At 39.3% G+C, this 13,347-nt stretch overlaps 1 protein-coding gene across 5 annotated transcripts in view; it reads left to right on the plus strand.

Annotated features, from left to right (window-relative positions):
* RBMS3 (RNA binding motif, single stranded interacting protein 3) overlaps positions 1-13,347 on the plus strand; it is a 760,872-nt gene that overhangs the window by 726,690 nt on the left and 20,835 nt on the right. For 3 of the 5 annotated variants that reach the window (XM_011961526.1, XM_011961529.1, XM_011961530.1), the window contains 2 exons: positions 6,121-6,201; positions 9,104-9,231. In XM_011961526.1, coding sequence (XP_011816916.1) covers positions 6,121-6,201; positions 9,104-9,231 — 209 coding nt within the window. Of the gene's footprint in view, positions 1-6,120; positions 6,202-9,103; positions 9,341-13,347 lie in introns of those variants that run through there. The other 2 variants (XM_011961528.1, XM_011961527.1) reach the window with 1 other exon arrangement.

Raw genomic sequence — 13,347 nt, forward strand, 5'->3', positions numbered from 1 at the left:
AATGAGTTAGGAAGGATTCCCTCTTTTTCTATTGTTTGGAATAGTTTCAGAAGGAATGGTATCAGCTCCTCTTTGTACCTCTGGTAGAATTCAGCCGTGAATCCATCTGGTCCTGGACCTTTTCTGTTGGTAGGCTACCAATTACTGCCTTAATTTCAGAGCTTGTTGTTGGTCTATTCAGGGATCCAACTCCTTCCGGGTTTAATCTTGGGAGGGTGTATGTGTCCAGGAGTTTATCCATTTCATCTAGCTTTTCTAGTGTGTTTGCATAGAAGTGTTTATGATATTATCTGATTGTAGTTTGCATTTCTGTGGGATCAGTGGTAATATCCCCTTTGTCATTTTTTATTGTGTCTATTTGATTCTTCTCTCTTTTCTTCTGGCTAGTGGTCTATTTTGTTAATCTTTTCAAAAAACCAGTTCCCAGATTCATTGATTTTTTGAAGGGTTTTTTGTGTCTCTATCTCTTTCAGTTCTGCTCTGATGTTAGTTATTTCTTATCTTCTGCTAACTTTTTAATTTGTGTGCTCTTGCTTCTTTAGTTCTTTCAATTGTGATGTTAGGGTGTCGATTTTAGATCTTTTCTGCTTTATCCTGTGGGCAGTTAGTGCTATCATTTTCCCTCTAAACACTGCTTTAGCTGTGTCCCAGAGATTCTGGTACATTGTGTCTTTTTTCTCATTGGTTCAAAGAAGTTACTTATTTCTGCCTTAATTTATTTACCCAGTAGTCATTCAGGAGCAGGTTGTTCAGTTTCCATATAGTTGTGCAGTTTTGAGTGAGTTTCTTCATCCTGAGTTCTAATTTGATTACACTGTGGTCTGAGAGACTGTTATGATTTCCATCCTTTTACATTTGCTGAGGAGTGTTTTACTTCCAACTATGTGGTCCATTTTAGAATAAGTGTGATGGGATGCTGAGAAGAATGTATATTCTGTTGATTTGTGGGGAGAGTTCTGTAGATGTCTATTAGGTCCACTTGGTCCAGAGCTGAGTTCAAGTCCTAAATATCCTTGTTAATATTCTGTCTCGTTGATCTAATATTGACAGTGGGGTGTTAAAGTCTCCCGCTATTATGGTGTGGGAGTCTTAGTCTATTTGTAGGTCTCTAAGAACTTGCTTTAGTAATCTGGGTGCTTATGTATTGGGTGCATATATATTTAGGAAATTAGCTCTTCTTGTTGCATTGATCCCTGTACCACTATGTAACGCCCTTCTTTGTCTTTTTTGATCTTTGTTGTATTAAAGTCTGTTTTATCAGAGACTAGGATTGCAACCCCTGCTTTTTTTTCTTTTTTTGCTTTCTGTTTGCTTGGTAAACATTCCTCCACCCCTTTATTTTGAGCCTATATGTGTCTTTGCTTGTGAGATGGGTCTCCTGAATACAGCACACCAATGGGTCTTACTCGTTATCCAGTTTCCCACTTTATGTCTTTTAATTGGGGCATTTAGCTTGTTTACATTTAAGGTTAATATTGTTATGTGTGAATTTGATCCTGTCATTATGATGCTAGCTGGTTTTTTTCTCATTAGTTGATGCAGTTTTTTCATAGTGTTGATGGTCTTTACAATTTGGTATGGTTTTCTATGGCTGGTGCCAGTTTTTCCTTTCCATATTTAGTGCTTCCTTCAGGAGCTCTTGTAAGGCAGGCTTGATGGTGACAAAATCTCTCAGCATTTGCTTGTCCGTAAAGGATTTTATTTCTACTTTGCTTATGAAGCTTAGTTTGGCTGGGTATGAAATTCTGGGTTGAAAATTCTTTTAAGGAGGTTGAATATTGGCCACCACTCTCTTCTGGCTTGTAGGGTTTCTTCAGAGACATCCACTGTTAGTCTGATGGGCTTCCCTTTGTGAGTAACCAGACCTTCCTCTCTGGCTGCCCTTAACATTTTTTCCTTCATTTTAACCCTGGTGAGTCTGATGAATATGTGTCTTGGGGTTGCTCTTCTTCAGGAGTATCATTGTGATGTTCTCTGTATTTCCTGAATTTGAATGTTGGCCTGTCTTGCTAGGTTGGGGAAGTTGTCCTGGATAATATCCTGAAGAGTGTTTGACAACTTCGTTCCATTCTCTCCGTCACTTTCCAGTACACCAATCAAATGTAGGTTTGGTCTTTTCACATACTCCCATATTTCTTGGAGGCTTTGTTCATTCCTTTTCATTCTTTTTTCTCTAATCTTGTCTTCATGCTTTATTTCATTAAGTTGATCTTCAATCTCTCATATCCTTTCTTCCACTTGATCAATTTGGCTAATGATACTTGTCTATGCTTCATGAAGTTCTCGTGCTGTGTTTTTCAGCTCCATCAGGTCATTTATATTCTTTTCTAAACTGGTTATTCTAGTTAGCAATTCCTCTAGCCTTTTTTCAAGGTTCTTAGCTTCCTTTCATTGTGTTAGAACATGCTTCTTTAGCTCAGAGAAGTTTGCTATTACCCACCTTCTGAAGTCCACTTCTGTCAAGTCATCAAACTCATTCTCCGTGCTGTTTTGTTCTCTCACTGGAGAGGAATTGTGATTCTTTGGAGAAGAAGAGGCATTCCAGTTTTTGGAATTTTCAGCCTTTTTGGAAATGGTTTTTCCTCATATTCATGGATTTATCTACCTTCAGTCCTTGATGCTGGTGACCTTCAGATGGGGTTTTTGTATGGACGTTCTTTTTGTTGATGTTGATGCTATTCCTTTCTGTTAGTTTTCCTTTTAACAGTCAAGCCCCTCTGCTGCAGGTCTGCTCGAGTCCCTGTTTGCCTGAGTATGACCAGCGGAGGCTGCAGAACAGCAAATATTGCTGCCTGTTCCTTCCTCTGGAAGCTTCGTCCCAGAGGGGCACCCGCCAGATGCCAGCTGGAGGTCTCCTGTATGAGGTGTCTGTCGATCCCTGTTTGGAGGTACTCCCAGTCAGGAGGCACGGGGGTCAGGGACCCACTTGAGGAGGCAGTCTGTCCCTTAGCAGAGCTCAAGCGCCATCCTGGGAGATCAGCTGCTCGCTTCAGAACCAGCAGACAGGAACATTTAAGTCTGCTGAAACTGCACCCACAGCTGCCCATACCCACAGGTGCTCTGTCCCAGGGAGATGGGAGTTTTATCTATAACCCCTAACTGGGGCTACTGCCTTTCTTTCAGAGATGCTTTGCCCAGAGAGGAGGAATCTAGAAAGGCAGTCTGGCTACAGTGACTTTGCAAAACTGCTGTGGGCTCCACCCAGTTTGAACATCCCAGCAGCTTTGTTTACACTGCAAGGGGAAAACTGCCTACTCAAGCCTCAGTAATGGCAGAAGTCCCTCCCCCCATCAAGCTCCAGCATCCCAAGTGAACCTCAGACTGTTGTGCTGGCAACAAGAATTTAAAGCCAGTGGACCTTAGCTTGCTGGGCTCCGTGGGGGTGGCACCCTGGCTTCAGCCCCCTTCCCAGGGGAGTGAATGGTTTGTCTCGCTGGCATTCCAGGTGCCACTGGGGTATGGGGAAAAAAAAAAAAAAAAACTGCAGCTAGCTCGGTGTCTGCCCAAATGGTTGCCCAGTTTTGTGCTCGAAACCCAGGGTCCTAGTGGTGTAGGCACCCGAGAGAATCTCCTGGTTTGCCGGTTGTGAAGACTGTGAGAAAAGCATAGTATCTGGGCCAGAATGCATGTTCCTTACAGCACATTCCCTCGGGGCTTCCCTTGGCTAGGGGAGGGAGTTCCCCAATCCCTTGCACTTCCTGGGTGAGGCGATGCCCCACCGTGGTTCGGCTCGCCTTCCTTGGGCTGCACCCACTGTCTAACCAGTCCCAGTGAGATGAGCCGGGTACCTCCGTTGGAAACGCAGAAATCACCCGCCTTCTGCGTTGATCTTGCTGGGAGATGCAGACGAGAGCTGTTCCTATTCGTCTGTCTTGCCAGCCACCCCCAATGCTTCTTATTAACCATACTACCTAGGAACTCCAGTGTGGCAAGGAAAGTCCAAATCATGGAATAAATACTCATGTGAACTAGTGAACATTGCTGTATATGGCCACAAGTCATGTTTCTAATGACCTCCAATTCGCAGTATTTCTTCTTAGAGATATAGAGAGTGGAGTGGGGATGGATCCCAGCAGTATTCTACAGAGCGTGCTAGTGACATCCTCTTATGCAAAAGATGTACGTAACTTACTGGGCAAGTTGCAAAGTTTAGAATTACTTTAGAACAGGCAATACTCAAATTCAAATAGGTGAGGGTTTATCCTTTTACTAGTATATAGTAAACCTTGGAATACCGTGACCAACGGGTAGAACATGAACCACAAATGTATAAATTTTGAACTTAATTAAATTCATGGTTGATAAAAATATATTCTCACTTGCTATAAAGCTGCTAGATTTTTGAAATTCAATTAAAGAAACATTTTCCAGAGTATATTTCTTAGAGTAGTAATTTTAAGCAAAACTAATAAATGATACCAAAAATCAAAACACAAGTTTTAGAAATACTAGTTTATCCCCTTTAAATAGGCTTCTTCTGTAAAACATGATTTCTCAGAGTTTAATCAGATGTCAGTATCAAGAAGAGGATATGTTACGCAGCATTGCTTAAATACATTGGAACACAGAAAGCTTTTAACTCTCAGTATAGCTAGTGTTTCAAGGAATATATTGTAAAAAGTGCTAAATTAAAGGATATTTAGAACCTATATAAGCGGCAAGTTACCTATCTGAAATGGCCAGGGAACTGTTATCTACAACATACTCTCTAGAGTAATGTTGTTGAAAAGGCAGATGCCGGCTGGACGCAGTAGCACACGGCTGTAATCCCAGCACTCTGGGAGGCCGAGGCAGGTGGATTACTTGAGGCCAAGAGTTTGAGACCAGCTTGGCCAATATGGCAAAACCCTGTCTCTACTAAAAATACAAAAATTAACCAGGTGTGGTGGTGCACACCTGTAATCCCAGCTACTCGGGAGGCTGAAGGGTGAGAACCGCTTGAACCCTGGAGGCAGAGCTTTCAGTGAGCCAAGATCACGCCACTGCACCCCAACAAGAAAGAAAAGATGGACTAGTGTTCAGATGCTTTGCTTGATTCAGAATCAGCATGCCTCTTAAATACTGAATATAGTAACATACACATACACAAAATGGTAATTTAGCTTTTTCATATTTATACATGAACTTAGTATTTGATCTCAGCAAATTTAGAAAAATAATCAGGAGCTTTTGATTTTCCACAAAAAATTATGAATTGAGAAACCTTGAATTTATTTGATGATTCCAGTTTTGATGTTTTGTATTATTGGTGAAGTTCAGAAACTCATAAACAGTTGATTCCATAGGAAATTCAATTCTTGAAGAGTAGAAATTTGAATTTGCAGGGTGGGTATGTATATTATGAATATGGGTCATACTTTATGCTTATGTAACTGAACATGTAGTTTTACTGGGGCTCTCTTTCTTCATTACAAAAATACAACTTATCCTCAATACACAATTTATTGACTACTACAACTTAGCAAAAAATGCTTTGGCTTCATTATTCATCACAATAAGAAAAATTTGGTGGATTAAAGGTATCGGAAACGAAATTTTAACAGTGATACGAGAATGAAATGGGAGAAGGGAACAATACAGACTTCAATATTATCTGTAATACTCTTATATTTAAAAAAGTGATGAAAAAATGACATTTGCCAGTAATGCGAATGTATCACATAACTATTGCATTACTTTGCTTTTTTAAATTCAAAAAATAATATTACTAACAATTTATATGATCATTCATTCAACAAATACTTGTTGAGAGCCTACTGTGTGATAGGTGCTAGCAATAAAAGATAGTAAAAAAGAGACATCGTCCCCACTCTCCTGGAGTTTGTGTTTAGATGTGAAATGTTTGAGATCTTATTTAGAATGTGTAAAAGGACAAAGTGAGGAAATGGGGGTGAATTAACTCATATTGATAATTAAGAGGTAGGGCTAATGTGGGTACTAAATTAGTAAGAAAGGCCTTTCAATACCGAGAGGAGCTGCCTTATTTTTAGTGAAAATTGAGTTGGAAAAAAAACACACACTGGCTATGGGCCCCACAGCTAAAGCAGTCTCATGTGGTATTTAATTTTCTCACTGGTTGCAGCCCAAAGTTCACATGCATTTTTCTTTGATTCTCTCTAGTATATGACTGCTGCTGCTCCTATGCAAGGGACCTACATTCCCCAGTACACGCCTGTGCCTCCGACAGCTGTTTCTATTGAAGTAAGTCTATCCCTGTCGAATCAAGAGGTTAGAAGAAATAAATCTCAGTCGCATACACTGTAGTCCCCCCATAATCGTAGGAATCCTCACTTGCAATTTTTGTGCTACTCTAAAATATGACATTGTAAATTCAGTACATGAAAGTATAAACATTGACTTGAATGTGGTTGTGTTTTGCTTTGCACATGCAGTGAGGTCATCTGCTACAGAGGCACAACAGGAATCTCTTGATGGGAGTCTCTTTCATATTTAGAGAAAATTCCAGAAACCAAATCACAACTCCAACAATTTTAATCACAAATACTTATAAAAGGAAAAAAGTTTGCAACTATGTGAATGAACTAGTTCTTTAATGCCTTGTTCCTCAAAGAGTGGTTCCTAGACCAGCATCATTATAGCCCTTGAGAGCTTGTTAAAAATGCAGACTTGCTGGGCATGATGGCATGCACTTGTAATCCTAGCTACTTGAGAGGCTGAGACAGGAGGATCTCTTGAGACCAGAAGTTCGAGACCAGCCTGGGTGAAACAGACCCTGTCAGAAGGAAGAAAGAAAAGAAATGTAGACTCTTAGGTACTATCCAGACCTACTGCATCTGAATTTGCATTTTAAGATGATCACTCAGTGATCCAGATGCACATTAAAAATTTGAGAGACACTGGATAATGCACTGGTTCTCAAACTTTTCTGCACATTGAAATTATTTGGAGAGCTTTAAAAAATATTGATCCCAGGGTCTTATTCCCACAGATTATGAATTTGACTGGAGTATAGACTGAACATCATTTTTATTTTTATTATGTTTTTTTTTTTTGTATTTTTAGTAGAGACGGGGTTTCACCAGGTTGGCCAGGCTGGTCTTGAACCCCTGACCTCAGGTGATCCGCCTTGGCCACCCAAAGTGCTGGGATTACAGGCATGAGCCACTGTGAACATCATATTTTTAAAAGATCTTAGATGATTCTAATATGTACCCAAAGACTAGAAATCATTGCTCTAGGCGATGAACCTGCACAGGCTTGCAGCTTCTTACAGACAAGAAAGAAGTTGTACAAGTCTTATTGCTGTGAATATCATGAATGATGATGTCAGCTTGTCCTTAATGGAAGTTTTGCTGCATTCATTCTCTCTTTCCATTGGGATAAATCTATGCCCTCTACACATCATTTTACTGGACAGAGCCATAAGCCACATAGAAATGGAGAGGGCACAGAGCTGTGCAGATGGTGGTAAAACAGTTAGGTATGTACATTCTTTGCTCTGGTTCTAGCCATTACTTTTTTATTGCCCTTCTTTCCCCTCTCCTGATGCACATGTGCATTATGGTCACCTACATTCCTTCTCGTCAGCTGGGAATCCTCTGCAGTTGGTGTCTTTGGTACTCCATTTGTTGGAGATGTTGGCAAGCAACTGCTATGTTGGTACCACTCCACATAAAAATCCACCAAGACTCTCAATCTCTGAGATTGAGGGAGACCTTTACAGACTAAATTGGATCTTCTAAAATGTTTTCCGGTTTTGGTGTGTGACAAATGTTTGTTCATACCAAGTTAACAGGGCACTGTTATGTAGCTTAGGAAATCAAGGAGTTCCAATTGTTAAATCTTTCATGTGTTCCAGACCTATAGGTCTCAAATTGTCTTTTCAGAATTTCAAGAATATATGATAAAATTTCACGTTCTTTGCTATATTTAGCTATCAAAAAGCACCTATGCCATGAGAAAATAGGCACTTTATGTGTAAACTTCTGCCACATATTTTCATTTCTCTGTGTACACCAAAAACATATACTTATATATAAAACTTGACCATTTTGATGATTATGAGACATTTAACAGTGTGTCTTATTGGAAATAGTCTAATTATAGTTATATTTAGGGATTAAAAAGAAATATTTCACTGAGAAAAATATATACTCTGATATATTGCCTTGAACCAGTGATTATAAGGAAAAGCATTAATTAAAACACTCATTGAACATTTATCAATATCCATAAAGTAAAGGTGGGAGGTGTCAAAAAATAAATAATACCAAATAGTGAATTAGGAAAGAAAAGATTGAATAAATTTTCAAATTCTAAAGAAGAAACTTAGGGAATCTCAGTGACAGATTACTTGACATCACTGCAGGTATCCAGGACTACAAATAAAACCAGGAAAATTTATCAACATAGGTGCTCTTCTTAGGCCTAGTAACAACCAAATACAATTACCTATGCCTCTCTGGAATCCAAAATTATATTCTTGATTGAGACCAATTCCAGAAATTCACTCTTGCCAGCATCTGTGAGAAACAAAAAAATAGAAAGGGTGAAGGAAAAGCAAACCAAAATTAAGGACAAGTTTTGTTGTTGTTTTCTTAAAACTTCTTGGTGACTGTCAGTTCATATACCAGAAAACAAAGCAAAACAAAACAAATGACTGAAGAGAAAACCTACTTAATAGCACCCTTTTAAAAGATTTCCAAACTTTGATGTATATTTTTATTAAGATCAGTTTCCATTGTTATCCCAAAGAATATAGACATGATACAGTGAAATATGCCAGGAAAATCATGTTTGAATGTACAAGTTTTTATAGGAATCCTGAATGAGGATACATTGTTATTTATGGTGGATAAATGTGCGAACCTGGTTTGAAAGTTCCAAGTATAGGCAAAATTATTTTCTGACCACTTAACTACTCCAACAACTTCTAATGGCAAGGTTTCTTAGTGCCACATTAGGATGAATTACTTAGCCCTTATCTAAATGTGCTCTCTGGGAGTCCTCTGAGTACCTATTGTGACTTCACGTAGCTGAGAGCATCTCTACTTAAGCCAAATAGAAGAGGGGTACTCACCGCCTATCTAGAGAGGGCCCTTTGCTGAAAGTAAGGCTTTTATGTTCTTATTTCCCTCCTTAGGGTGTTGTTGCTGATACCTCTCCCCAGACAGTGGCACCTTCATCCCAGGACACCAGTGGTCAGCAGCAACAGATAGCAGTGGACACATCCAACGAACATGCACCTGCATATTCTTACCAACAGTCTAAGTAAGTCTGGGCTGTGCTAAGCTCTTTTCCTCGAGATCAGCCATCTTGACATCACTCTCTCATGTTGTATCTGTTAGCTTTTGGTGAAATACAAACCATCCCAAACTTAGCAACCAGCATTTATTTAGCTCATGATTATGTGGGTTTGAAATGTGGGCCAACTTTGGGTGGATGGTTCTTCTGATCTTGACAGGAATGAAACATCTAGGAACAGCTGTTGATTATCTATGCATCTCTGCTTCTGGGTGTTGCTAGCTGTTGGATGTGTGATGGAAGTGACCAGGCCGTATGCTTCTGATCCTCCAGCAGGCTAATGCACATGGAAGTCTCAGAATTTCAAGAATAGTAAAGTGCAAGCCCAAATGTACAAAATGTACAAGTACTCTTCAATTCTGTTTGTAGCTAATTTTCTAATATGTCATTAGCCAAAGCAAGTCACTTGGCCAAACAGTCAATGTAGCAGTTCACTTTGAAAATGCTTGATATAGAGAGAGGCACTGCAGCCATTTAAAAAAATCTACCATGTTTGTTATTGGAAAAATTATACTGTTCCTAACCTGAAACTGAATAGAGAGCCTGCATTTTAGTCTCAGTCTCCTTACTCTTAAATGAAGACAGCAGCACTCCCCTTGTAGGGTTGCTTTGAATACACAGTTAAATGTCCATGAAAAAGGGTATTGTAAGATATCAAGCAATAGAAAATATAGTCTTATTCAGGAATAAAATGGCAAGGATTTTCAGAATTACTCTTGAAAATCCTTAAATCACCCATAATGCAAAGTACATTTGGCTTTGTGTTGAGTAAACATTTGGCAAACTTTGAAACCAAGAGAACTTACAAAAGGAAAGTCTGTATACCGGTGTCTGGGCATGCAAACTATTCAACTTTGTAGATAGCAATAAAATCCCTAATGAATAGAGAATCCCCAGACAATCCTGCCTATCTACAGAGTGCTGCTCCATTATTTAAAATAATAAATTTTCTTCTTAAAGAAAAAGTTTATTCTGATATTTGTTAAAACATTAAGAAATACTTTATTTATTAGGTTGGTACAAAAGTAATTGCAGTTTTTGCCATTAAGAACTATAGGTATTAGGCTGGGCATGGTGGCTCATGCCTATAATCCCAGCACTATGGGAAGCCGAAGCAGGCGGATCATGAGGTCAGGAGATAGAGACCATCCTGGCTAACATGGTGAAACCCCGTCTCTACTAAAAATACAGAAAACTTAGCTGGGCATGGTGGTAGGCACCTGTAGTCCCAGCTACTTGGTGGGGCTGAGGTAGGAGAATGGCATGAACCTGGGAGGTGGAGCTTGCAGTGAGCAGAGATCGTACCACTGCACTCCAGCCTGGGCAACAGCATGAGACTCCATCTCAAAAAAATAAAATAAAATAAAAATAGGTATTAAAATGATTGCAATAGGGGAAGAGAGAACATGCTCAATTCAGAATACAGCAAAGACACCTGGGGATTTGTAGCCAACAAGCCGAGTGAGAGAGTCAGTGAGTGGAGAATTACTAAGAGAAGACATCAAGAACAGGAGAATTATTGCTAAACTAACTTGACAGGCTTTTTGCTGAAGGCAGATCAAGGAATGATAACATCAAATGTAGGGGATGAGAAAAGTGATCAGATATTGAGGGTGGTCATATCAACCATAGGCTATTCTCTTTAAACTGACTTAGTAAGATTCTTGCTAAAACTAGACTATAAAGAACTGGCAAGAATGGGGGCAAAAGTCTATGCCTACTCAAGATGGGGCCTCAGAGTAGCCTGACTAAAAGTTGAGCAAGAAGAGAATCTTTGTCACTTTTAAACCTCAATATACGTTGTTTGTTAGATTCATCAAAGCAATAAACTCCTTTATGTGTGGTTCAGATCTAAAGTCAGCTTTACAAATTGAATTTGCTCAGAATATGACTTAACCTTACAAATATAAGGCATTATGATTGCCATTATTAATATCAATAATGACTTTCAGAAAAGATTGTTACTGAGTAAAGCAGTATGTTATTAATTTACTGTGTGAATCACTTTTATGTGCAAAACTAACACAGTGGTAGACTCTGGAACTCCAGTCCAAGCATATTGAAATTTTTTTTCAGCCTGGTCAATGGGTTATATGTGAGAAAAGAAGCAGATGTTGGCTATGTGTAAAGCATAGCAAGAGACATTGGTGGGAGATGAGAAATACTGTGGATAATGGGAAATTTTATGTGACCATTTGACTGAGCCACAGGGTGCCCATATATTTGGCCAAATAATATTCCTGGGTATGTCTGTGAAGGTGATTTTGGATGAGATTAATATTTGAATCAGTTAAAGCAGATTTTCCTCCCCCCTGTGGGAGACTTCCATCCAATCAGTTGAAGCCCTTAATAAAGCAAAAAGATTGAACCTCTCATGAATGAGTAAGAAGGAACTCCTGCTGCTTGACTGCTAGAGCTAGAACACTGGTCTTTTCCTGCCTTGGCTCTTCTTAGATCTTGAGCCTGCCAGCTATAGAACTAGAATTTACATCAACTCTTTCAGTTCTCAGACTTTCAGACTCAAACTAGAATTACACTATTAACTCTCCTGGGTCTCCAGTCTGCCAACTGCAGATCATTGCAGATCATCAGACTTCTCAGTCTTAATAATTGTGCAAGCCAGTTTATTTTTTAAAATCTCTGTATCTCTCCTCTTTCTCCCTCTGTGTGTGTGTGTGTATATATATGTACATGCACACACATACAGTAACTTCCGAAACTGGTTTTCTGATCTGATTAATTTTAAAACTAATGACTCTATTTCTAGTAGTAAAGACAGCATTTATATTCCATGACATGATCTGGCAATGGAAATATGCAAAATATCTCAATTAGATACTCCTAATCAACCATTTATAAGAAGCAAGGAGATGGGTGACTATGTATATGACATTTTCAAACATTTTTGCAAAATTAATGAATATGATTGTCTGATTGCTCCTAATGTCACTAGACATAGTGGGGAAAGAAGAAGATGCATTCAGGTACTCAATTTTCAGCTTAAACACAGTATAACTATGTCTGCCTTGAAAAAGCCCTTTATTTCCTGGAGCCACATGGCTGAGATTGCTGAAAATCAAACCCAGAATCTCATCCTATGACAGGCCGAGTTACAATAGAGGTTGAATTCCTAATTTCATGGGTATCTACTGTTAAAGTGAAGGTATCGATTGGGAAAAAGTGGGATCTTGTAATTGTCATGGATATGTGGGGGGAAAAATCTAATCAAGCTGGGGACAGTGAGTCTCTAAATATGATGAGTATTCTTTGCCAGTGGAAGAAGCCTCCCCATGTCCAGTGACAGTGGCTTCTCCACTACAATTGGGAGTGATTTTTAACCCTGCATTGCCTGAAAAAACTGGAATGGCCTCCTCTGAGTCAGTTGTCATGTAAGACAAAGCTGAGTCCTCTTAGGACTCACCTCCACCACCCCTCTTCACTTCTAGATCTATAACTAGGCTCAAGTCTAGCAAGCCCCTAAAGGTGAGGTGCAAAATATCACTTATATTATAAGGAGGTGCACTACACTTCAGAAGAACTACTTAGATTTTTTTACTTTATACAGACAGAAATTCATGGAACATGTGTGGAAATGGATATCAAGGATGTGACATAATAATGGAACATAACGTTGGATCAGCCCAAAGTAATTGACATGGGCTCACTAAGCATAGATTCTGCAATTAATGTTGCAACTCAAGAAGTTATAAAGACTCTAATAGCTTAGCTGGTTGACTAAAACATGGGTCAAGAGATGACCCACAGTGAGCTAGTTGGAAATGCCAGCCCTACAGGAAGCGATTCAAAGGCTTAGAGAGATTTTAATATTAGAGTGGGTTTATCATTTAAGATCTACTCACCTACAGTGGGAGGGTCCAGAAGACATTTCACCACAACTATAAGAAATACATGTGTGAGGGGAGCCTTGGCATCCTTGAATAACTCTGTAATTGCTCTTCTCTGTAGCCCAGAACTTACAGTGGGAACTATAGTCACTGAATTGGGAAACCTAAATGCAATTAGAGTGATGGGACCCTGAGTGACTGGGGCCAGGTGGCAACATTCAATCACCAAAAGCGAGGT

Source organism: Colobus angolensis, unplaced genomic scaffold, assembly GCF_000951035.1.
Source record: "Colobus angolensis palliatus isolate OR3802 unplaced genomic scaffold, Cang.pa_1.0 Scaffold56, whole genome shotgun sequence".
NCBI classification, from domain to species: Eukaryota; Metazoa; Chordata; class Mammalia; order Primates; family Cercopithecidae; genus Colobus; species Colobus angolensis.